This window comes from Callorhinchus milii, unplaced genomic scaffold, assembly GCF_018977255.1.
Source record: "Callorhinchus milii isolate IMCB2004 unplaced genomic scaffold, IMCB_Cmil_1.0 Scaffold12, whole genome shotgun sequence".
NCBI classification, from domain to species: Eukaryota; Metazoa; Chordata; class Chondrichthyes; order Chimaeriformes; family Callorhinchidae; genus Callorhinchus; species Callorhinchus milii.
The window spans coordinates 20056020-20081346 of NW_024704753.1; the positions used below are offsets into that span (position 1 = coordinate 20056020).

The 25327-nt window shown below is 38.2% G+C and overlaps 1 protein-coding gene across 1 annotated transcript in view; it reads right to left on the reverse strand.

Moving 5' to 3' along the window:
• The window catches only part of dnah12 (dynein, axonemal, heavy chain 12), a 55852-nt gene that overhangs the window by 11591 nt on the left and 18934 nt on the right, over window positions 1–25327 (reverse strand). The window contains exons 21-58 of the mRNA XM_042339718.1: window positions 24478–24758; window positions 23922–24041; window positions 22873–23029; window positions 22591–22763; window positions 22205–22357; window positions 21660–21899; window positions 20971–21216; window positions 19178–19297; window positions 18283–18392; window positions 17268–17451; window positions 16501–16641; window positions 16157–16240; window positions 15831–16019; window positions 14992–15111; window positions 13958–14146; window positions 13431–13582; window positions 12508–12646; window positions 11551–11717; window positions 10250–10505; window positions 9627–9926; window positions 9200–9378; window positions 8804–8996; window positions 8503–8664; window positions 8144–8344; window positions 7517–7650; window positions 6857–7019; window positions 6250–6330; window positions 5603–5779; window positions 5149–5280; window positions 4688–4777; window positions 4180–4320; window positions 3742–3983; window positions 3358–3505; window positions 2806–2951; window positions 2047–2261; window positions 1326–1518; window positions 789–981; window positions 43–215 (exon numbers count right to left, since the gene is read on the reverse strand). Of these exons, the coding sequence (XP_042195652.1) occupies window positions 43–215; window positions 789–981; window positions 1326–1518; window positions 2047–2261; window positions 2806–2951; window positions 3358–3505; window positions 3742–3983; window positions 4180–4320; window positions 4688–4777; window positions 5149–5280; window positions 5603–5779; window positions 6250–6330; window positions 6857–7019; window positions 7517–7650; window positions 8144–8344; window positions 8503–8664; window positions 8804–8996; window positions 9200–9378; window positions 9627–9926; window positions 10250–10505; window positions 11551–11717; window positions 12508–12646; window positions 13431–13582; window positions 13958–14146; window positions 14992–15111; window positions 15831–16019; window positions 16157–16240; window positions 16501–16641; window positions 17268–17451; window positions 18283–18392; window positions 19178–19297; window positions 20971–21216; window positions 21660–21899; window positions 22205–22357; window positions 22591–22763; window positions 22873–23029; window positions 23922–24041; window positions 24478–24758 (6484 nt within the window). The remainder of the gene's footprint in view (window positions 1–42; window positions 216–788; window positions 982–1325; window positions 1519–2046; window positions 2262–2805; window positions 2952–3357; window positions 3506–3741; window positions 3984–4179; window positions 4321–4687; window positions 4778–5148; window positions 5281–5602; window positions 5780–6249; window positions 6331–6856; window positions 7020–7516; window positions 7651–8143; window positions 8345–8502; window positions 8665–8803; window positions 8997–9199; window positions 9379–9626; window positions 9927–10249; window positions 10506–11550; window positions 11718–12507; window positions 12647–13430; window positions 13583–13957; window positions 14147–14991; window positions 15112–15830; window positions 16020–16156; window positions 16241–16500; window positions 16642–17267; window positions 17452–18282; window positions 18393–19177; window positions 19298–20970; window positions 21217–21659; window positions 21900–22204; window positions 22358–22590; window positions 22764–22872; window positions 23030–23921; window positions 24042–24477; window positions 24759–25327) is intronic.

Below are 25327 nucleotides of genomic sequence, written 5' to 3' on the forward strand. Positions count from 1 at the left end.
GGTTAAAATAATTCAAACTTGCTGTAGTTCAGACATCCCTACCTGTCTTGGATAGAATTGAGGTAAAGATTGACAAACCAGCTCAAGGAGTACTGGTACATGGGGTCGATATTAGCGAGGTCTGCAATACTGAAGAAGAGGATGGAAGAATGCTTAGCAATGGATCGATATCCCTCTCGAGATTCTGCTATCTTCAACTCAGTCTTCTCAGCAATCTAAAGCAGAAAAACGAACATCATTATACAAAAGGTCTTGAAATACATGGACAATGACAAAACATGAAGATCACCGTTAATTGCCCACAAAATACACAGTCATTACACTGTACAGTATATCCTGGGAAAAGTTTTGAGACGTCTCAATACTGTGATAAGGCGCGATATCAAATGCAAGGATGAGTTTTATTAGCATCATATATTTAAATAATTCTTTATTTCAGTTTCAGTAGTTTATCTCCATAAGTATACCTTAAGTATCCTCTTTCGTACAATAATTTCACTCAATATTTTCCCCTTATCATTATGTTACTCCCTGTCTACCAAAAAAAGCAGGAAAATAATCCATCTCGGATCCCAGTCCTACTCTTCAGCCAGTTGCAGGAATCAGAAGAAATGTTATTTAACATAGCCAATTAATAAATGCTAAATATACATACATTACTGGCAATAAAAGGAATGAAATATTGAAGTACAGTATATTTTTAAGAAATATATTGTAATCATAGCGACACAGCAAATACAAATATTTACAATACTTATATTTTTCCCAAAATATTGTAAAATTTTTACCTGCTGTTTCTTAGTGATCTCATTGGACATTATCTTGGCAGAATCCAGGATCTGAATTGCACTCTCATCTTCCAGAATATTGCCTTCTGAACCCTGTAAGGTCTCCAGGATTTTGTCTTCCGTCTCCTTCAGCTGTTTCTTGTTGGCTGCAGACTGGAGGATCAGTGCGTTCCTCTCATCCTCCAGCTCAGGTCTGCTCAGTACATGGACATGTAGAGGATCAACACGAGGTTATAAAGCCATTGTAGATCGCAATCTGAGGGTCTGCTTGATATTTGAATAGACAAGATACAAACACAGAAGTGTACCTTCCCACCTCTGTTATCACAGAATTCAAGTAATGATATTTTCTTTATTTATTTGTGGTTAGAATAAATTATTTGAACTCAAAAAATAACAAAAGTTAATAATGGCATAGAATGCATCACTTTTTAGTAAAACATTGATTTTCGTTCCACATCTTACATTCCTTTTTTTTCTGCAATTTTTGCAGATTGGCTTTGCACTGTCTCTATAAAGAATATTGTAGTTGTTTACCTCTCCTTCGCGACAACAATCCCTAGCAGTTGGTCCTCAAGCCCTTCTGGTGTGATCATAAAGTTCAGGAGGGAAACCTTTGTCGCCAGCTCTGGCAAGTAGTGAGGGTTTCTCAGCTTTGTTGTTATGTAGAGTCTGAAATCGTTGGAATATTCAATAATTGTCTCACCAAGCTTAATGCACTCCACACCACCTACAGACAAAAGGGAAATGTTTAATTCAAGCATATGTTTTTCATGGTGCTAGCACACTGTAAATAGCTGCTCTTCAAACACAAAGGAATGGAATTTTACAAATGTTTTTGAAGTTGAAGCTTTTGTGAAAACTTGATGATTGTGAGAATTTCCAAAAAGGTGCAATGGATAAAAACTTCACCCATCCTCAAAAATTTCAGAAAATCACGTTCATTAAATAATAAAACCCATAGACATAGCACTGAGTATTGTCAGCTTTTATCTGATATCTCTGGAACACATGCCAGCACACATCACTTCACACAATTTAATAAACCAAAGAAAACCAAAATTTGACACTGTAGCTGCATCTGAAAGTAGAAGCATTGGGTCAACAAATAATAATAAAATAGGGAGTATTTTCTTGATCTTCATTAAAAACAAAAAATAAAATTAAAAAAAATAAAATTTAGTGCATCCAATATTGGGATTCCCATTCTGTACTAACTTTTGTTTAAAAATAAACCTTATAAACCATAGTTACATACTCTGTTTAAAGACTTGTTTCAGCAAAAGAGGCTCAAGTGAAGGGTCCAGTTCCTCAGCAACATTTTCCAGCAGGATTGGCTTTCCAAACAGTATTGCATTCTCCAGTGCTCGCATGTAGTCTGTGTCTGTCAGCTTAATAATATTCAGATTATTTTCTCGCTCAGAATTTTTCACCCATTTATTGGCCTGGCCCTGTGGGTCAATCATTAATGGCCTGAAAATAAAAACATTAGATTACACAGATTAATATTGTTTGACATGCATACCACAGCCTTTGAATGTTCATCCTCTCACTCTGTGGTTCTCGTAGTCCACTATACGCTGACTGTTCCACTTGTTCCCTTCCGGGTTGCTACCCTGGTGAAGGGCGCTATATAAATGCAAGTTGTTGTTGTTGTTGCTGACTGTTCCACTTGTTGTTTTCTCAACCAGTTATAATGATTATCATGTACCATGTGCCAAGATCACCGCACAATACATTTTGTCCCAAATAGCTAACTCATTTTAGTTCTATCCACAGGAGATCCCCACCACAGCCAAACCTCAAAGGAATCTTTGACAGCAGTGTAAGTTCACTAGGGCCATTGATAGACAGAGGGTCATTTTCTTCCAGAGATGAAACTTGGTCAGAACAAGGACATCGAAACTACAGTAGACCTGCATTAGAGCACCAGGAATCAGATTGTACCACAATTACCAATACAATCTGATCTCCCAAAAAGTTAGTGTACAACTGTCTACATGTGATTCACACTCACCAACGCCTAGAATTACTAACAATCACACCATTGTCAATTGAAAAGCTGTCAGTTGGTAATCCAGCAATGTTCCACGCTCTTATCTTTATAGGATCTCCCAATGTCTTACTCAATAAAAAATCATCTGAAGAAGGAATATTTTTGGACTGTGAAAATAAAAAAAGTGTGTTAGAGAACTTCTGGCATTGCAGTTTCTCACAAGTCAGTGCTGGGAAATCCATGTATATGTCATTGTTTACATCACTCCATGAAAACTAAAATGAAGAGCAGCCAAGAGAAAAGAAAGACAGGCAAATTAAAGAGTGGCAAGCGATAGTGAAAAACAGACCTATAGATATGGCAAGAATAAAACTGGAGAAAGGTAGAGAGTGTAATTAATAAATTGAATGAATTGAAGCATTAAAGATGCTATATAAATGTAATTTGTTGTTGTTAGCGCAGTATACAACATATTTCAGGAGTCAGGTCTCTGGACGGTGTGAAAAGGAATGTGTAAAATATACTTTGATACAGACAGCCTCAATAAAGCTGCTAGAATTACACAGTCGGTACCTTGCACAGCTCGGTCCAGCTGTGAGTGCACTCAAGGCGGAAACCTGCAGTGAATGTCCCAAGATAAGCTATAACACCAGCTGAGATTAACACATCTCCAGTCAGGTTATCATATACGTTTTGCAGGTCATCAGCGGCTTTTGACCATCTGGAGTTTAAAGAGACCTTTTCAGGATTGGTTCAAAATATTGGGATCAGCAATTTCTATACATTTCTGAATTATGGTTTATGGAGAAAATAAATATGCGACTAGTGGAAGTGTTGATGAAAATGTTTCTCTTTTAAAATAAAATCTTGCACTAATTACATCTTTTAAATGTTTCACAATAATTTCACCAAAATAGAGCACAAGCAATAATAGAATCACTTCTTTTAGGATTTTACCTTGATTTTTCTCCTCCTAGTCCTCCAATCAGTTTCTCGGCTCTCTCCAGTTTTTTAGCACACAAGTCCACCTGGAACTCTAGTCTCACTTTTTCATCAGTCTTCTCCTGAAAAGTATTCTTCAGATTAGCGAGGCTGTCTTCAACTTCCTTAAGTTCAGCTCGTTTCTGGTTTAGAATTGCCATAGTTTCAGCCAGCGACCTCTCTGCCTCAGCCAGGCGAGCCTTCTTAGGAGCAACAACCTAGAATCAAGCAGTTCATTCACAAATTTACTCATTCCAAGAGAATAACACAAATAAAAATATAAGTATTATGTTATCAGGAAAAGGTTACTAATACAATCACCAAAACACATTTGCATGTTATTTATATGTGAAAATACAATCTCAGGCAATTTACTGCCATGTAACAGGACAAGACAAAGCTTACATACAATACCTTTGCAACCCGATCATACACCTCCAGAGAAAGGATCCATTTACATAAGCCTTCAGCAGCAGAGGAGGCTTTTACTACCTTCTGTGGGTCAAAGTCAGGATTGGTCAGATATTCAGTCCGTATCTTCTGCATGACAGCAACCTGACCAAAAAGAAAAGTATGAACACCACAATATCTTCCCTAACAATATTTATACAACAAACTTCCTTTGATTAATGTATGAACCTATTATAATAATTAAATATATAATAATAATTATACATTATTAATACAAGTAGCATAAATACTGATTACCACAATGAAATACTGATTAATATTCAGTTCAGGACCACATCCTCACATATTTAGTACTTTGAGCTGATAAATAATCTAATGTTTATCTCCTTTAAACTCTGGATCAATTAGTAATAGCATTTTCATGGTTAAGATCTGCAATAAGGAATATTAAAATAGTTATAAATATAATAGTTATTAACAATTCACTAATGTGCATGTAGTAAAAACTTACTGGAATATTATCCTTGTCAAACTCTTTCAAATCTTTAAGGAAGTTCATGTCACCAAGTAACTTCTTGCTGGGACCCCAGTAATCAAGAATCTTAAAAATAAACATCATCAAAACATTTCAGAAACGGCAAAGACTATTTTTTAAAATTAAATTATATTTGATCCAAACTGCTTAGACAGTTGAAGGAGTGGCTTTGCAATCAATCGTGTCCTGAAATCAACCTTTTACCTAAATTGTGAATAAAATGCATGGTGGCAGAAATACTATAATAGAAGGTTCTGGAATTCAGTTTCTTATCACTTTTCTTCAAACAAACATGCATTTTGGAATATTATAAGGCGCTTTTCTGTAATTAATCATATTGTCTGTAGTTTCACTTGCAAGTTCAACGAGCAGCCTGAAATATATCGGTGTTCATAACGTGGACTACATTCCTTTTTACTGTTACTTCTGGAGTTTACCTTGTCACCTCTTCCCGATGGATCATTGATCCTCTCAGGTTTGATGAGCTTCATGACACAGATCGCGGCCATCACTAGCTTGACACCGTCGGGGGGATTCTTCATTGACTTAACGATTGTGATATCAGATGGCTAAAATATAAATTGGACAGATATATTTACAGATTTTATTTACACTTGTGATTAAGGTGTTTTCAACAAATAAAGGAACAGTAAAGACTATTTTGTTTTATTCAGCTAAAGGCAATTAACCCTAATAAGTGGGAGGAAGCGATCAAATGGGTCGAAAAAGCCATCTTTATGCAAACCTCTCTTGGGATCATGTAACTGTTACATTACTGAACAGTTTTAGGGATGGTCTGTGAAATTAATTCCCATTGAGAAAGAGAAAAAGATTTTTCTAAATGACATTTTTAATGATTCAGGAAAATATGTGACGTAGATTGAGACTTGCCTTCAAAGTGTCTAAGGCAGCAAGAGCAGCCTCCAGAGCTGGGATGGCCTCCGCCAGTTCACTCTCACACTCGTTCTTCAGAGCTTGGGCCTCACTTGCTTTTTCAGTAGCAGCTTCTTCATCTACCTTCACTATTTTGCTCTTCGCCTCAACCTGTTCAGATTCTACCTCTATGACCTTTAAACATAAATCCTAAATGACTTTCCAGTTTCTTACTTCTTGCAGACATTCTACATCAATAATCTCAAACCTTTGTTTGGAGATAGATCTGAAAATAATGCATGCCATATTTTGCCTGAGGTCTAAGCATTTTAAAAAGCAATCAAATCTATGTGCAAGGAGATTTTGGTATATTGGTAGAGTAAGACACAGAATATAATACTGCTGAAATATCTTCCAAGATGAATGGTGCTATCGTTGCCAAAGTAACATTATTTTACTAAATCACAAATTATTTTCAACTTTCAGTCTGAATGTGTAGATGTGGTTTTGCATATATTCCCTCAACAACTATTTTACTGCAAACAGATTCCATGGCTCAAGGCAACAACAATAGTTTAAGCTAGAAACCGCTTACTCTTCGAATTCTTAATATGTGTGCAAGCTAGGGGTGAGAATTAAACTATTTTTTAATGGGCTTACATTACCTCCATCATTTTAGCATTATCCACTTTGGCCTTTTCTAACTTTGGTTGTAGTTCCACCAGTTCCAACTTCATCTCACCCACCTACAGAAATGAAACCCCAATATTATTCACTAACAATAATAAACTGTTTCAGAAACAGAGAGTATGCATTCAGAGAATTTTAATGTAACTTTGCAAAATGAAATAGTTTAAAAATATGATAAATGAAAAGAGGATAAAGGTCAAACCCGATTATAATGAGTTTGTAGCTTCAGTATTTTAGAGGCCAAGTTATAACAAAGCGAACAAAATGTCCAACTTCCAAGTCGTCGCTGATGTCACTTCCCACACATTGCACAGGATATCATCACTGATGTCATTTGCACTGGAAGTGACATCAGCGACACTGTCTGCTCACTCATAGGAAGTGACATCAACAGTAACCTGACAGGAGCCGGTCAGTGCAGGAAGTCACTTGCTCATTCTTCAGAGCTTGGTGCACAGTATATGCTAATGAAAACAGAGAGAGAGAATAAAAGTTTGCCATTTGATTTAAAGGTGAAGATGACTTTAAAAAAAGCACTGAAATAATGTTTATTTGCATTCGACTTATTGATTGATGACCTACCTGAGACTCTGCAAAAGCCAGCTTATCCAAACCGTTCGTATATCTCTTTTTGGCTTTCATCACAGTATCACGTTTCTGTGTTAAGAGCTGGCGGAATGTGGCAATAAGCTCCAGATAGGATGTGGGAGTGACATAATTGTGCCGGTTTAGCTCTGTCAAGAACCTAAAAACAAGTACATTTTGGGACATATGTCAGTAATGTAAATGACCCCACTGATGATGGATAAATTCTTCACCCTCTCCTCACAAGTTTCTAATTTGACCATGAGGTCACCTCCCCATCCCCTTATTCCCAAGCTCAGCGTCTAACCCATAGGTTGAAGGCTCCAAGACGTTATCTATGAAGGACACTATATAAATGGAAGATGTTGTTGCTGTATAACACACATAAAATAAACTGAATATTACAATCATACAGAAAATGAAATAAGGTAGAAAGATAAATTTATTGCCAGTGACTTGTTCATGCCCACTCAGAAGAAAATTAAGACCAGACGACTTTCCTTTTCCCCGAAACAACCATAACCTACACACAACACCCCTCCCTAAAATGTACTGGCAATTAAACTTGACTTTAAAAAGCACAGGTGTTGAAGGCATGTAGAATGACATAAAGAGATTATAAAAGAGCAGAATATTAACACACTAATGCAGACTGACTTTGCTGAGAGCGTGATGGCAGACGTGTGGAAGAATTTACAAATAGAAACAATCTCTGTACGCTCATTTTCTGACAGGTCCAGCGTTTCCAGGAATGAGTTGGCAACACGTTCCAGGGCATCCTCAGGCCACGGCTGCAAGAAAAATATAAAATAAGGCTTTCGCTAATGAGAAACAGTGCTTTCGTAGCAGGGAATATACTTTACATGTTAATTACTAGACTTTCAGATTCTTATCAATATTTTACTTATTGAAGGGTATTCTTGTCCTGCACAGGTTTCTGCCAGCTCTGAAGCAATTTACAAGCTGCTTCCCAATATTCTTTTCTATCTTTGTTGCTGTGCACATTGAGCTAAATATCATGGCTGACACCAGAGGCTCACTATGTGGAACATCTGGCTTTACCAGCAGTCAATGTTGGTTAAGTAATGGCTGGTGAATCCGGATTTAAAGCTCAGAATTAACATGAATTTAGTCTGGATTGAAAGTTTCTTGTATATATTAGTTTTATTAATATTAATGCTAGTGAGTGACTACTCTCTGAAGCCTTCAACCATGCTCATATTCTACATTAATTAGGTACATGGTCTCCACCTTCAAAATATATATTGAAAAATGTTAATGCACCTGGAACCAATCAATAGTGCAGCAGTTGATGAGCGAGGGGAATTGTCTCAGGCGATTGCGGAAAGCGTTCCCAATGGGACTGAAGGCCACCACAATATGCAGGTTCTCCTTGCAGCGACTCACAAAGAAGGCAAAGAGAGCAAGCGGGCTGAACTCGGCATGTTTGTTTCCTGATTGTGTTTGAGCTGCTGTTCGGACGCCCTGTACAAGAGGAATTCAAAAACAGAAACAATGAGGTTCTACTACACATGATTTGCACTTGGAAACTTTCCTCTTTTCTTCATTTGTATAATTTAATTCTTCCCTTTGTGCTTTTCACATCCAATACCACACAATCTAGACAGCAAAATTTTTTGTACCTCCATGACCTCTTGTTTTTCATCAACTGCAAAAAGATTGGCCACCTCACCAGTGTTGAGCACACTGTCTATATCCTCTAAGAAAGCTTCCTCTTTAATTTGTGTGTCTGTAATCAGGAACACAGTCTTCTGACCCTTCATCCCTGCACTCCGAAATAAATTCTGTCAGAAACAAAATATTGATGCTGAGTTATACAAGCATAAATTTCCAAGAGTTGAAAATTTAGTGATTTAAGTGCTTTGAGACGAATGAAAATTGTATTGTATTGATTTTTAACCAGATTAAAGGAATTTATTTTACCTTTAAATCTTCTCTCCATTCATTTACTCCATAGCTCTTTGAGATTTCAGGCTGGAAGAAAACCATTTTAGCCATTGAAGTGGCCAAACGGGTCATAGATTGGCGACCACTTCCTCCAACTCCAATCAGAAGGGCGTGGCCTCCAGCTTGTTTTAGAACTCGACAAATCCGTGACAAATGTTCCAGAACATACCTGCCAGAGAATCAATTACATATAATCCTTACTGCATTGTGTGCCTAACGATAACTGTTGACTTAAATCTGTATTTTAAGAAACCACTTTGATTGAGAGACCACCTGATATTGAGTATAAATTTCATTGGATGTATGAAATATCCACATCTAATAAACAAAGTTAGCAATGGACTTGATTTCTGTAAAAGGGAAACTAAGCACCTGAATATAACGAGGTTCATCCTAGTTTTGTGAGTCTGGTTATACTCATCAAGGCATTGCTCCACCACAACATTAAACTCTTCAACTGAGGGAATTTCAGCATAAACTCGGTCATCTTCTTCCAGGTCAGGATTCATGTAGTCTCCAAACAACAAACTTCTCAAATCTTCCTCACAGAGCTATTGCAAAATTAATTAAGAGGTTATGACACAGAATGCAGATGTGAAATATCCTTCAATCAATTTCTTTACTAAATAGCAATCTAATTGCAAGTCTCTGCCCACCACCTCCCTTGGCAGTCATATTAAAGAATGTTAAAGTAAATTCTACTGTCATGCTTTAAAACAACACACAAGAATATTTAAATAAAGCAGAATACTCAAATATAAATCATCAATACATCAAACTGAACCAATTTAAGACTCACTGGTTTATTTTCTTGTGCCAAATGCTCAAATAGAGAATCAAAATTGTCCCTGAAATGATTTTTCACAATATCCTTCATCAGTCTGTATAGCCAAGCACGGTCTTCGTCATCCACTAAACGATCGTAGAACACACGGAATACTTCATGCACAAAGAGACGAATGAACACGCGCTTATTCTCAACTGCTTCATACTTAATGAGCAAACAACCCTGGATGACGCGTGAAAAATCCCGCAGGTTAAAGGTGTAATGGGATTTAGCTGGAGTGGGAAGCAGATTTTCAATGGCTTTTTTGTAGACCTGAAAGAAAAAGAATTTTTGTAAATTATAAATATTATAAACTAACTATAGAAAAAAGTGCATAGTTAGATCTTCTGCAAATTCATGAAACATGCAACAAATCAATTTTTAATGCTGTAAATTTTAATGCCTTAATTCTGAAATGCTGTACGCTGTCCAGTGCCTTGGGAGGTCCTCCCGAAGTGAAAGGCACTATACAAATGTAATCTCGTTGTTGTTGTTGTTTTAAATAATGCACAATTAATGTTGGTAGAGAATTGTTACTTGATTCCTCAAAAGAGCCAAAGTAACAAATAGTCTAATTTATCTGGAAAATGACTTACTTCTATTGTAGCATTGACAATGTAATTTCCAATTGTGTAGTAATCTGGAGGAAACTCATTGTTTCGGAAATAGAAAGCTACAATGTGTGAGAAAATCCGGACCATTGTTTCATCACTAAAGGTGTTTATGGTGCAAAGGTTATAGTGTCGCAGAAATCGGGGAGTAACAGGGTTTCGTCCGCCTCCAGGCAGGCCCATAGCGGAAATTAACTGAATATCAACCAGGATAAGCTTAGATGTATCTTTCAAGTCGTACCTGGAATGTAAAAATTGCAACATTTAAGTAAAATACACTGCTGGAAGATATTGATGCTGATAATTCAACAGGATTTATTTAAACAACTATTTCCCAACCAGCAATAATAATAATAATAATAATAATCCTTGCATTTGATATAGCGCTTTTCACGTCGGAAGGACGTCCCAAAGCGCTTCACAGAACACACTGTAAAGTGAATTGACTGTATATTTGTGGGCGAACGCGGCAGCCAATTGCGCACAGCAATGTCCCACAAACAGTCATAGATTGAAAATGATTCATTTTATTATTGTTTTTGGTTTTGGAGGGATTATTATTAGGTGTTGTGTGGAGTAAGGAAACTTGCCCAAGGTTTCGCCCTCTGCTTGGAATTGAACTCAGGTCTCTCACTTGCAAAGCGAGTGCTCTAACCACTGAGCTACAGGACTCCACAATTATGAATGTTGATGTTATGAATTATGTTAATTCGCCACCATTTGATAAATGACAATCCAGTCACTGAGGATCATTTAAATAACATTGCTATCCATACGCAAATTCCAATGTCCGTCCAACCAGAGATAAATGTTTTACTGTTCTAAACACATCCATTTAAGCTACCCCAATAGCTCAGCTGGTGTTGTCATCATCAAAGATGAAACAGACATTACAGTAATAATTTTATTGTTTGTAGCACCATATCATGCTCAAACTTCTCAAAGCACTCCACTATGAGTGCAGTAGATGTTAACAATCAAATAGACAAACATAACACCTAATCTGCAGCGTCCCACAAGCAGCAATGATGAATTTGGGGGAAGGAGAAATATTGACTCGGAAAACTCGTTATTCAAAACAGTTCCATGAGATCTTCAGTATTGATCTGGACCAGAGGATACGCAGACAGGATGTCAGATCCTTTTATCCGAAGGATTGGAAAACCACAAATACAGTGCTCACTCCATATTGCAGTGCAATGTCAGTGGATTACATATCGTTCTGTCACCAAAATGTTGAATCTTAAAAAACTCAAACATAACATTATTTCTAACTGCAAAATTACCAGTTTCCGTGGTCAAAGAATTGTCGGAGCAACTCAATAGGAGGCTGAGCACCATATTGTTCCAGTGCTGGCATGTTCAGATCATCAACAAAGATCACACACTTCTTTCCCATTGGAGGACCAAATACTCCTTTGCGTCTCTTGTCCAATCGAGACATGATAATATTCTATTAGATGGAAACGAAGGACGAATCTTTATGTCAGTCTCAAATTCTTACAGGTATTGTTGTATACAATTGTAGCTACAATATATACTAGGTTCTTTGCTGCTTTAGAATGGTTTACAGCTAAAAAATAAATACTTTCTAATCTTCCTCCTTTAACTGCTAAAGCTTTTAACAGGTACTAGCTGTACCCGTTGCAGCTCCGCCTGCAACCAAAGGATCCAATATCTGATGTAGATTGACGCACAGGCAGGCAGACAGACAGACACTCAGCTGGGAGGTCTCCTGGTTGGGAGGACACTTTGTTGGAGTGCATACAAGTGTGACTGGAGAGAAATACCCATTGCAGCTTCGCTTCCAATATGGAATGTAGATTGACACACAGACAGACCGTTTGTCTTTATCTATACACAGCTGGAAGGACTCCAGTGGGAGGACTCAGCAGGAGGACTCAGCGCTTTAAAAATTAAATTTTATTGTTGTTGCCGTGGCTCAGCTTTGGCTGTGTTCTTTATTTTGTTCCTGCTGCTTGGTTATGTGTGTGCTCTGTGACGCAGGATGCCACAGCGCCACTTTGACTCAGTGGCCACCAGGTGAAAAACTGCAGCAAAGAACGCAAAACTGAAAATAACTCACAAACGATAAGAGATACCCGAAAACAAATATGCCCATGTCACTCCCAGTTGCACAACCTTTCTGCTGATGTATAAATCATGTCACTACATCAATCAGTTATTGAGATCCTTCTTGAAGCGCAGACAGACTTTGTCATTTTATTAGTATATAGATTTACCTGGGTCTGATTTGCACTGGTGCGTGCAGAGAAGTTCACGAAAAAAGGAAGGAACAGTTCCTTATCTAAATTGTGCATTAGTTTGTCTTGGACGTAGACTGATTTGCCAGTACCAGTGGGACCCACAAAGAGCAATGGTCTGTGCACAGAAGTCAAAAACACTATTAGGAATTTGAATAAATTATAAACCAACATAGATCCACAACTATATTTCTAATTGTATAAACAACTTGCAGAATAAACATACAAGCAAAGACAACGGAAAGAATGACTCATTCAAATGGATATAGTGTCAGATTCACTTTTGTCCCCCAAGTCAGACGTTTGTGGGTTCAAATCCCATGTTGGGACATTGAGCTGATAATTTAGGTTGACAACCCAGTGTGATCCTGGAGGAACAGTGTTTTATGAAAGGTGTTGTTCTTCGGAAGAGACCAAAGTCTTAACTCATTGTTCAGGTGAACATTAAAGATCCAAAAAAAGAAGGGAGTTTCAGCAGAGTCCCAGGCCATCAACCCCCTAGATAAAATTAATCATTCACTTCTTTTGTTTGTGAGACACTGCAGTGTGCAAATTGGCTGCTGTGTTCATGTACAGATATGGCTTCACTACATTTTACTGGATATCCTGTGAAGAGTTTTGACGACAGGATAAGGTGTTATATCAAATATAATGATTATCAGCATTATAGTTCGAAATAGACTAAATTGTGAGATGGTAATATACTCTAGAAATGCTTTGAGAGAGCGATACTGAAGGAGAGAGTGGCAGCTGATAATTTGGGTCATGTTGAAAACTACACATTTTATTATTATGATCTTCTAGCTATCGATCATTATTTGGGATTCTCGGTGTAGCTGAGAACTAATTTTAAAAAAATCTTAACATTCTGAACTTAACATTTCGTAAGAACGTTTCCTTACTTTCCATTTGTAATACAAAGGTCCATGAGGTACGTGTATCTGACCGTGTCCATAGTGGGGACTATGATGTCCTGGACTTTAATCTTCTTATCAGACAGATTAATATTTTTAATCGTTTCAGTCCAGTGGACCCAGCGTCCTCGGCCTTTCAACTGACAAAAATAGATTCATATTGATGACAACTTTCATGTGAAAACTTGATTTTTTATATTAAATGACTTTCAACATACAATTCTTTTAGCAAATTTTAAATCTTATTTTTAAACTTCCAGAATACAAAATACATATCTAAATCAATTAAATATGTTCATTAATGACATTTAAATTTGAAATGAATAAAGCTAATTATTTTCACCTGTTTAGGATAGAATATGGTTATACATGTTTCCCGGCTGATGTCCCACCTGTACGTGGCTGATGACCCACCTGTACGCGGCTAATGTCCCACCTGTACCCGGCTGATGTCCCACCTGTACCCACCCGGCTGATGTCTCACCTGTACGCCTCTGAGTAGAATAATGTCATACCTCATACATGAAGTCGTAGACAAGTCCTTTGTCATCAAAGGGACACTCCCATTTTCCTATCGCATCTGGTAATCGATGCTCTGGATTTTTTCCAGACAGAATTTCACGCAGAAATTGGTCCATCTTCACTCGACCATCTTGGTCACAAGTTGCTCCAATTGACCAAACCAAGGAAAAAATAAAGCTGGCCTGTTAATAACATGGAGTCATGGTTAAGAATCTGAACAAGCAAGCATTAATACTAGAACTATCTCTGTCCATTGGGACTGTGCTCTAATTTAGCACACTTTAATGATGTGCATGGTTAACAAGATTCCTGTTGGTGAATACTTCAGGTCATTAGAATAGCATGAACAATGGGAATCATTCCTTGACAGGGAGTTAGGCCAACGATTTAATACTGAAGACAATTAGAGGTTGCAATCAAGTCATAAGGATTTAGATGACCTTCATAGACTGTTAAAGTTTAAACAATTATGTTTGTCTGAAAAAATCCTCTAAATTATTTTATTTTCAAACTGCACCTCCAGCCTTTGGTTACTGTTTACTGTTTTTACTCAAATCCTGCAAAACTAAAATGATTGCACATTGTAAAGAAGGTTGGTTTCATAGTTTCACCATTGAGCGATTTTAAAATAGTTCTACCTTCTCAGCAGCATCCCAAGTAACTTCATGTAACTAAAAACTCCCAGAATATCTAATTTTAGTAACAGCAACAAAATTGTATTTTACACCGACTGGTTGTAAATGTAACAATTTAGGTCAAACTATCTGCTAACTGTTTGTGGAATACTTTGAATTGCTATTTCTGAATAAAAAGTGACTGCGTAACTCTGGCGTTTAGAATTGTTCACACAAAGCTGCATTGTTTTGACAGAGGAGATTCCCCACAAGCCAATTCCAATCATGGCCAAGCTGGTCACTTTCCCGCTTCTTGACTAGGGAAGGTTGTATGAGAACAACTCAAAAGAGAAAGAAAGAAGAAAGAAATTAGCCATAAAAAAACTTTCTTCCCATAAAAAAACAGCTTGTACCATTATCCAGACACGAACATTCTTGCGATCGGAATCCTCCTTCACTGTGTCTACGAGAAGCATCTCAAAAAGACGAGTAAGTGAGACAACGGTGTTGCTGTCAGATGTTGGTACCAGTTCCTGAATCCATAAAATAAAATAAAGATTATATCCAGAATCAGCAAGATAATTGTGTTCTTTAATTATCCAGCAACTACACGCGACATAAATGTAATTTCTGTTATGTAATAGTCGTTATGAGGATTGCTGTGAATTTGATAATTAAATAACTGCAACAACAATCCTGTTTAAATAAAATTCAAACAGATCCGACTGAAGTAAACAGATCAAACAAATCAAAATCATAGATTGATATGATATCGATATGCAAGAAAAGGGACCATGTTTCTGTCTTCACAAATGTTATACTTGTGGCGGAGAACAGAACATAATTATCAATCACCCTTGTGAGCAAGACACAAAAAAGGTGAATTTATAGATCAAAATAATTGTGTAGAACTGAAATCCCAATAAAATGTATTATCTTCATTGCAACATGATTATTTGTAAGATTTTGTTCTACTTTAAACTAATATTATCTTTTTGGTAAATATGTTAAGAGTCAATTTGATTAACTCCACCTTTTTATTGTTAAGTGGTTTTGTTTATGGTGCAATGTTATGAGCAGTAAAATTGTTTCAGAATTCACTTCACTATTCATTCATGTTAAAAAAAAACTACCAGATGATGTTTTCCTTTTTAGTATAGCCCCTGAAAAATAATAACTTTATTGCAGCTTAAGATCATTCAAATACATTTTGCAATTTTAATGAAATGTTAATGATGGAGATTAAACATACCTTGCAATGTTTGCGAAGAAGTAGGAGTGCAGGAGCCACGAGCCAGTTGACAAGCTCCTGCAGGAGGTTCTGAATGTCTTTTTGTTGCATTGCTTCCGGAAGACATTTAAGCCAAGATGTTATAATTGGCATCCAACCCAGTTGGGCTGGTTCTAGGTAGATCATACCACAACGACTGACTGTCGCAGGCTGGAGTACGGAAAAAGTGAGATGCTGAGAAATAACATCTACTTTTCTCAGATGCATTTTGCTAAATCAGTATTTGGGTTAAAATCAACAAACCATCTTTAAATATATTTCTACTGTATATACAAATAAAAACTTACTGATGCTTGGGAAAGGTCCATAGTTTCAAAGATGAGGCTCATCTGGGGAGACATCTGAATGATCTCTCCACTCATCAAACATAGCTGGTGATAAAAAGCAAGCAGGGTTACGGGGACTTGACGGATCGATGTCCTTGAGGAGCTTATCTATTTAGTCTTTTTTTTTAAATACTATTCCATTTATTGATCCTGTAAAAACTAGCATGTTATGACGCAGCAGTACAAAATAATACTGTAAAACTTACAAGTTGTATACTGAAGTCCAATTGTTATCCATGAAATCCTAAAAGTATTTAGAACTCATAACAATTTTAGCTTATCTTTTTGCTAAAATAGTATTTTACCTTCTTATTATCGTCCAGCACGGTGTTCATGCTTTCAATCCATAGGGTATCAATAGGTCCATCAAAGATAACCCATTTACGGTCTGGAGTTTCTCCAGAAGCAAATTCTCGGAAGGTGTTTGCAACAATGCCATCAGTCCACTAGAAATCCAGCAAAGAGCAAAAATTAAGGTCAACAGCAACTTGCATTTATATAGAGCGCATCAGATAGGACAACATCAACAGCACAACAAAATTACATTTAAAGAGTGTCTTTCACGTCGGGAGCATGGGGGAGGGGTGGTGTAGTGGTGAGGGAAGGCAGAGAGGTGGGAGGGAGATCAAAGGCACGGTCGAAGAGAAGGGACTTGAGACCGGCTTTCAAGGAGGCAAGGGAGGAAGCGAGGCCAAGGGACCGTGGGATGGAGTTCTAGAGGGTGGGGGCAGAGAGGCTGAATGCCCGGCCACTGATGGCAGGGCTTTCATTTCATCTCAGGGCACTTCAAAATGGCAACTTAGATGCTGAGCACGGTAGTCGGCGGAAGGGTGAGGCAGCCCTAGGTGCGGCTGAAGAAGTGCGGTTTGAAGCTGAATTTAAAGACCAATAAAGGGCAAGGCAGAAATACATAGGGAAGAAGTTCCAGGGGTTAGGAAGTAGCTGAAGGCTTGTCCGCCAATGGTGGCATGGGGTAGACACAGTCTAACATGATTTTTCTTTGGTACCTTGGCTAGTAATTTACAGAAATGATCTGTTCTACAAAAATGTAATCACATAATAAGTCACGTACCTCATGAGAGACCAAGTCAAACTGCCCAAAGAGCTGACCCATAGTAATTGCTTTGGGGTTCACAGTTCGATGAACAACCTTTTCCTCCTCATTCAAACCACGTTCATTCATTACTGTCAAGGTGTCTGCCAACACATGCAAAACTTTGGTTTTTCCAGAAAAAGGCTCTCCAACGAGCATGAATCTAATAGATGTAAATGACACAAATAAATCTGACTGTTGGAATATCTATCTACCAAGTCCTTTTTTAGATTTGTTTTTGAGGAAGACGGCTGTGCCTGCAAACCCCTAGCCTGAATAGTTCTATGAAGAGAGCTAGTATTTTATTTATCATAGCTGAGTTAAGCCAACAAGGCATCAGAGGCTTTAGAACTGACCTCGGTACCTTAAGTTGGTATGGGAAAATCTAACAGGATTTCCACTTATCTTTATTATCCATTAACCGCTCCCTGCAAGAAGGTACTTTGTGTGTACACCAAGGTCAGGCTTATGGTAACCCTAACCCTAAATACCAACACTGTCGTCATTTACTGCCAAGCCTCACATATCGGATGTTCACCTTCCAAGACAGGAAAGTCTCACAAACATATATATATACCCACACGCGTACATACATAAATATAATATATATATAATATATATAAAACTAATGAGAAATATCATTTAGAATTTATTTTCCAAGTCAGTTTCAGTGAAAAACACAAAATCCAGGTGACCAAACTTTTCAAAAAAGATCATAAAATGTAATTCTTATACTGGACAAAGCTCTATTTTAAGAGTCAATTCATATATACACAATGATAACATAACTGTATAATTTACCATCAACTTACAGCTCTTTTCATATTGAGAGGATGTCTCAAAGTGCTTAACATTATTGCCTGCCATTCAAGCTGGGAGGGGAAGCTGAAGGGATGGGATAGGGGCAGACGACCTAAAGCACAGTCAGAAAGGTACATTTTGAAACTACTTCATGGGCTACTTCAAACGCTTCACAGAAAGCTGAATCACTCACCCGTGTCTGACAATCATCATTTCATACGTCTGAATCATTTTATCCAGGAAAGCCTTCACTGGTTGAATATTCTGTTTCTCGCTGCATTCCACAGCACATTCAAGGAAAAGCTAAAACAAAAGAATCCAACAGATACTGTTTCATTTTCTGAGCATAAAGGATATAAATTTCACATTGTTCCTGAATAAAACAGATATTGATATGCATTTGATGTTAGAATAGTGATGCTCTGAGTTGGTGTATTATATTCTGCTTTAAAAAGTGAATTTGGAAATAATCCAAATGGACTTTAGACTATCCTTATCCTAAGTTAGGCATAAAGGCATTCTGAAAGCATTTGGCTGCATTCTCTCTTGAAAGCTGTAATAAAGAAGTCATCTGGTTTCCTATTGGTCTCTAGTACTAATTTAAGTTCAGCCCAGGCAGCAGGTAAAGAGGAATTATTCTCTTTATTCGGTCAGACACACATTTATGTCTGAAACACCTCAAATGCCATGTTTCCAAATTTAACTGGGTTGGTTACCAGAGGAGGAGCTGAATGGACCAACATAATTCCCAAGGGGAGGGGGAAATAAAAATAATAATAGTTGGAAGGTCACTTCAAACCATTTTCTTGCATCTCCAGGAAACAAATTGCAGGACAGGATCTGCTGAACCCCAATCTGGAATGGTGTTTGACATTGTTGGGGTGATGGGGATGGAAAGAGCAACCTAACAATAGAGTAATGATGTTTTAAAAAGTGTATGTAAGAAAGAATCTAAATAGATGTTAAAAAAGCAACATTCATTAGAATTTTCACCAATACAATATGCTAACACCAAAAATAACTCTGCGGAAGTTTGACTCAAGTTACATAACATAAGAACAAAACAATCAAAAAAATAATTTCACTACCTTATAGTCAGCCACGGGTAGTTCAATGCCTGGAAATAGATCACTGGTGATACCAGCAAACAATGGAATGTCATGAGACAGAAACTTGGGTTCATTCACATCTTTGATTGAACGCAGCAACTAAAGACAAAACAGCATGTTTCACGCAAGTTATTATTTTCAAAATGTACTAAATATTGGAAAATTAATTACATCAAAATATGTTTGTGGATTTAGATTCTGGACTGTTGTTGAGCCAAGTATATTAAATCTATTATTTACTGTTCAAATGTTGATTATTTATAACACACTCAAAACACGCAAAGATATAAAACTAAAAGCTAACATTCTAACTGACTAAAACCGAGAAAGAGTACAAATGTTTGCTTTATTTTTCTTTAACTGATACAAAAAGTAAACAAAATCCACACACTTAATTGGTGGCCTTTTATCCTAAGTTTCTGCATAAAGGCATTCTGAAATCACTTGGCTGCATTCTCTCTGGAAAGCTGTAATAAGGAAGTCATCTGGTTTCCTATTGGTCTCTTGTACTAAGTTAAGTTCAACCCAGGCAGCAAGTGAAGAGGAATTATTCTCTTTATTTGGTCAGACACACGTTTATTTTTGAAATGCCATGTTTCCAATTTTAACTGGGTTGATTACCAGAGAAGGAGCTGAATGGACCCACATAATTCCGAAAGGGAGGGGGAAATAAAAATAATACAACAACAACAACAACAACAAGATTCCATTTATAAAGCGCCTTTCACGTCAGGAGGACGTCCCAAGGCGCTGCACAGTTGGGTCATGACCCGAGCAGGGGGGAAATGGTCAGGGGGAGGGAAGGGAGGGAGCGAGGAGGGGGGAAATGGTCAGGGTGAGGGGAGGGAAGGGAGGGAGCGAGGAGGGGGAAGAGAGTCGAGAGGGGAGCTGAAGGCTCGGTCAAAGAGAAAGGTTTTGAGACCGGCCTTGAAGGAGGAGAGGGAGGAAGCGGCGAAGGCACTGGGGGATAGAGTTCCAGAGCCTCGGGGCTGAGAGGCTGAAGGCCACCGATGGTAGGGCGGTTGGGGCGGGGGACTTGGAGCAGACCGGAGCCGGAGGAACGGAGGGTACGGGCAGGTAGGTAGGGGGATAGTAGGTTGGAGAGGTAGGAGGGAGCAAGGCCGTGGATGGCCTTGTAGGTGAGGATGAGGATCTTGAAATCAATCCTCTGGGGGATGGGGAGCCAGTGGAGGCGAACGAGGGTGGGAGTGATGTGGTCGCGAAGCCTGGTGCGGGACAGTACACGAGCTGCAGAGTTCTGAATGACCTGCAGCTTGTGGAGGGAGGTGGCGGGAAGGCCGGCGAGGAGAGAGTTCCCATAGTCCAGCCTTGAGGTGACAAAGGCGTGGACCAGGGTTTCAGCAGCATGAGGGGTGAGGTAATGCCGTAGTCTGGTGATGTTCCGGAGGTGATGGAAGGCGGTGCCAGTTGTGGTGCGGATGTGAGGGAGAAAGGACAGCTCAGGGTCGAACAAAACGCCGAGGTTCCTGACTGGCTTTGAGAGGTGGAGAGTGCAGCCTTGGATGCTGATGGTGTCGGCGCCTGAGGTGCGGAGGCGCTGACGTGAGCCAATCAGGAGGGCCTCGGTTTTTCGCCCGTTGAGCTGAAGAAAGTTGTCTCTCGTCCAGAATAGTCAGAAGGTCACTTCAGGCACTCAATTTATTTATCCGAAAATAATCGTTTTACTGTTCATCAGAAAACCATAGTACTATTGTGTTTGAAGCTAATTACGTTTAATTATTTCTAAAGAAAAAGGCTTGTGTCAGGCTCACCAGAATATCTTCATTCTCCATAGGGAATTTCAGCTTTAGGTTTCCAGCTGCAACTAAAACAGCTTTTACTGCCCGCATTCCATAATCATAGTGAAACTGAGATGAAAGCTGCTCTGAACACAGTCTGTAAGTCATCACTATTTTCACGGACAATGGCTTGGCATTGAGGAACCCGTAAGAGTAAAGGGAGAGTTCTGCTATCAGTGCATAGTTGGGAACCATCATAGCCACTGTTCGGAACAAAACCTGAAAGCATATTACATTATTCAAAGGCTATGGGTATGATACTGGTTTAAAGGACTTACTTCGGAAAGATAATATTGTAATTATGTCATCGTAGATTAATAGTCACAATATTTATGATTTTCATGGTTTGCAATGAGGCAGCCTGAAATAGCAGTGTTTTGAGAATGAAGCACAGTATATTCTGCAAAATAGTACTGTTTTATGGTGTAGAGATTGTACTTCTAAAACAATGAGGCTAAATTGAAATAAACACCCATCATCACTGTTGGGCTATAACATTCTTCATAATCACAAGAACATTCACTCTGGGGACAAGGCCAAGGTGTAAGTTGTCCACCCAGCAGTTGGCCTAAGGAGGCACATTATTCAGCAAACCTTTTCAACAAAAATGGAGAGGAAATAAGCAACACTTTTTTTTAAATTGCATTAAAAAAATCTTATACCTTCAAATTGTCGGGCAATTCTGAGCGGCCTGCATAACCTGGATTCATTGTAATAGCAACAAAGCAGTTAGTGTTGAGCTTGAGCTCGGTCCCCTCAAAGACAAAGTACTCCAGATTGCTTTGGATTGCTCTTTGAATGCAAAGGATCTGCTGAGCGACCACAGATAACACTTCTAGCTCAATACGATTAAATTCATCAAAACACGCCCAGGCACCGGAAGAGGCCAACCCTTTGAAAAACTGCAGAGAGATGAAAAAACAATTAGACATGTATACTTGCATTTGATATAGTGCTTTATTATGTCCAGTTGACATAGTTCTTTGCCCAATGAGCTTAAAGTGTAGTAACGCTCCCATTACACAAATAAGAGAAAGTGTTTTTTTTGGGGGGGAAGATGGTTTACTCATATCCTTACACATGTCTTCCAGCCATTAGCAAGAGTTTGGTTATCTGTTCCCTTCTGCTAATCTTGCTAAATGCAACAATCAATCTTAACACAGTTGAACTAGTGGATATTACACATTGATTTTTGTGTATGAAATACCTTGCCCATAGCCAGATAGTCCAGTCCATCTGAACAGTTGAAGACAACACACTGGACAGCGAGGGCTTTGGCCAAATCTTTAGTCGTCTCTGTCTTGCCTGTCCCTGCAGGTCCTTCAGGAGCTCCACCCAAATTCAGAAAAAAGGCTCCAATCTGCCAAATAGATAATCTGTCTTCAAATCCTCATTAAATGATAAATTTTGTGGATGACTAGTATATATTTCAGATTATTCGGGGGGGTGGGAAAGAGAAGTTCATTCATCCCCAGGGAAGAAGTTCATCTGCCCTGGGGGGGGAGGTTCATGTTACATGATTAGAGAGGACGTGAGGGAACAACATTGAGGAGAAAAACTGCCCAAAACACACACATGTATCTAAGATCTTACCAAAGTTCGATAGCACCTGTCTGTCAATGGGGTGATGACCAGTCGAGGGGAGTTACCCAGATATTCATAGGCATACTTTACATCACAGTTAACAATCTGTACACGCACATTTTCATTTTTCCAGTAGTATCGAAGTTGAGCAAGCCACTGAAAATCAGCCTCACTTGAGACACCTATAAGAATGTGTTAAATTTAATGAGTTACACAAACGACAACATATTGATTATCTGAAGATTTTTGTCTCTTCATAATATACATGTTCACTAATAACTAACAAAATACCTTGTGCAATCATTTCTGTAACAACATCTTTGGCATGTACATCAATAGTTACGAGCGCACCAAGAGTTATACGTGTCTGTTTAGAAAGTTTTCCTCTCACCAGCTGCACTATATCATTCAGCTGTTCATGAAGTTTATCACTGTAGTTGCTGAGACCCTATTAAGGAACATAACAAACCCACAGATGGTTAATCACCATTCTTGAAAGTTCAAGAGGATCATCAGATTCTGCAATTCATTCAGCTGAGTATAATTTTGACTCTCTCATAGAAGTATATTATTCACTAACCAACATGGTAAACAGGCAATCTATTCCCGGCCTGACATTGCTGCTTTATTCCTTAGTTAAGAAGAAAATGTTCTTTTCATCCTCATTAAACTGACACTGAATCTTGTGAGGGAATGGTTCAGCTAGCCTCGGGTATCTTGCCTGTGTGAGTTTTAATTAGGCATTAGGCAGCTCAAACACAGAGAATCACACAATTCTGTTCTCCTCTGATGCCCATAGATGTGCACCTTGTAGCAAGATGTGATTGTGTGGCAATCAGGAGCAAGATCCCAGCTCATCTGTTCCCATCAACCAGCCCCTGCTCCTGCCCCAATTCCCAGCCCCAGCCCCCAACCTGCTGAGGCCTATTGTAATTCTCTGCATGATATTAACTAACCAGCATTTGAAACTGCAGTGAATTTCTCAGATGAATATTTGAGGATAAAGTTAAAGTAGGATTTTATCTCAGAGCATTCCTTTCAATGCTCATTTAGGATCATTCGAAATTATATTTCTGTTCATCATTAGGTTTGCTCTCTGCTATTCAAGCATCCATAAAATTACATAAATTTGCAAAGTTTTCTCCAGTATCTACTTTTAAAAGTGTTTTCTGGAAAATATCAGGAAAAGATAAATTTACCGCTCTACCATGGAGCAAAGAAGCTATCATGGCCCTGGCTGAAACCGACCAGAGATTGAACTGGGAATCGCCTGCATCTGCATATAATGCACTTTGTCACCAGGTAGCCATTTTTTACCCAATGCTGATCACTTTGCTTACCTGTGCTCCACTTCTGATTGCCTCGTGCACCTCTTTGGTCCAGAACATCTGGGATACGCAAAGCACAACCTGACCCGGCCAGTTTATCACCCAATCCCTTCTCGAATACTTAGGATAAGCCTATTAAAAATAGTAGTTCCAATTCAATTATACACCGTACCACTCACAGTTTAACACAATTTGCTTTCATTTTCATTGATCTGTTCTATTTTGTATTAGAATTTGTTACAACTGAGACAGAGATACTTGAAGAGGACATAGAAAGAGAGACAGTCAGACACTTAGAAACAAAAAGTGAAGTTTGATATCAAGTTTGTTGAAAAAACACGAGAAACAACATTTTATAAATAAGATACATAAATTAATAAAGAGAATTGCAATGTAACTGTCTAGAGAGAGAACTGTGCTCAACAGAAAAACATAGAAATTTAAACAATAGCTTATTGAAAACAGTGATCTTGTAAATCATGCAATCATGTTTTGATTTAGATGATTGTGTGCTGAACAATGTAATTACATTTATCCAATCGATGGAAAATGGAAAGTAAATAAATACCTGTAGTGAGCGAGCTATGACATCACGGGTGCTTTTCAGCATGATATCTTCCACCTGGATCAACCATTTCTCAACAGCGCCACGAGCTTCAGAAGTTGATATGATTTGAATTAACTCCACTCGTTCACCTTCACTACTGAACATGGCGCTGATATCCAAGTTAGGTCGAAATTCCAGTTTGGCAATTCCCTCAAAACATTTCTTCAGGTGGGGCTGGACTCTCAGTGGATCTTTAGTTTCTGAAAGGATTTCTAGCATCTCATCATTAGAGAGAAAAAAAACCTAGAAACATTAAGTATAACAAGTTAGGTTGCTACAGCCACAAATATTTCAAAAGAATGATTTAACCAGATGTGAGCATGCAAACTACCTCTTAAGGTTATCCCACATTCACTTTTCATCTTGTTGCTTGCTTACTTATACTAAGATGTTAGTATAAGCTTGACCAAAACTTCTATCTTAATTTTGCACCTTCATTAAATTCACACTCCTTGTAGTTACATTTATAAATGGCTTTGAACAATAGGGCAATTTTCTGGTGTCAATATTAGTAGATTATTAAATAAGGCTGAAGCCATAAGCTAAACTAGATAAGGTAGGCAGACCCTATTAAGATCATTAAACATTTTTTATTGCATTCGATAGATAGTCTGTTGCCTTTTTTCACTACCTTTTCTGTGGAGCGTATATTTTTGAGCCAATATACTTCCCAAATTTTCAGGAGTTGGGTGGTCTATATTGTCATATCCTGACCAATATTTTCCACTCTGAGCAGTGTCTCATTTAAGGTCGAGTAGGTTAGAGAACAATAAGTCAGTTCCTTTCCATATCTCCTTTGATCAACTTGGGA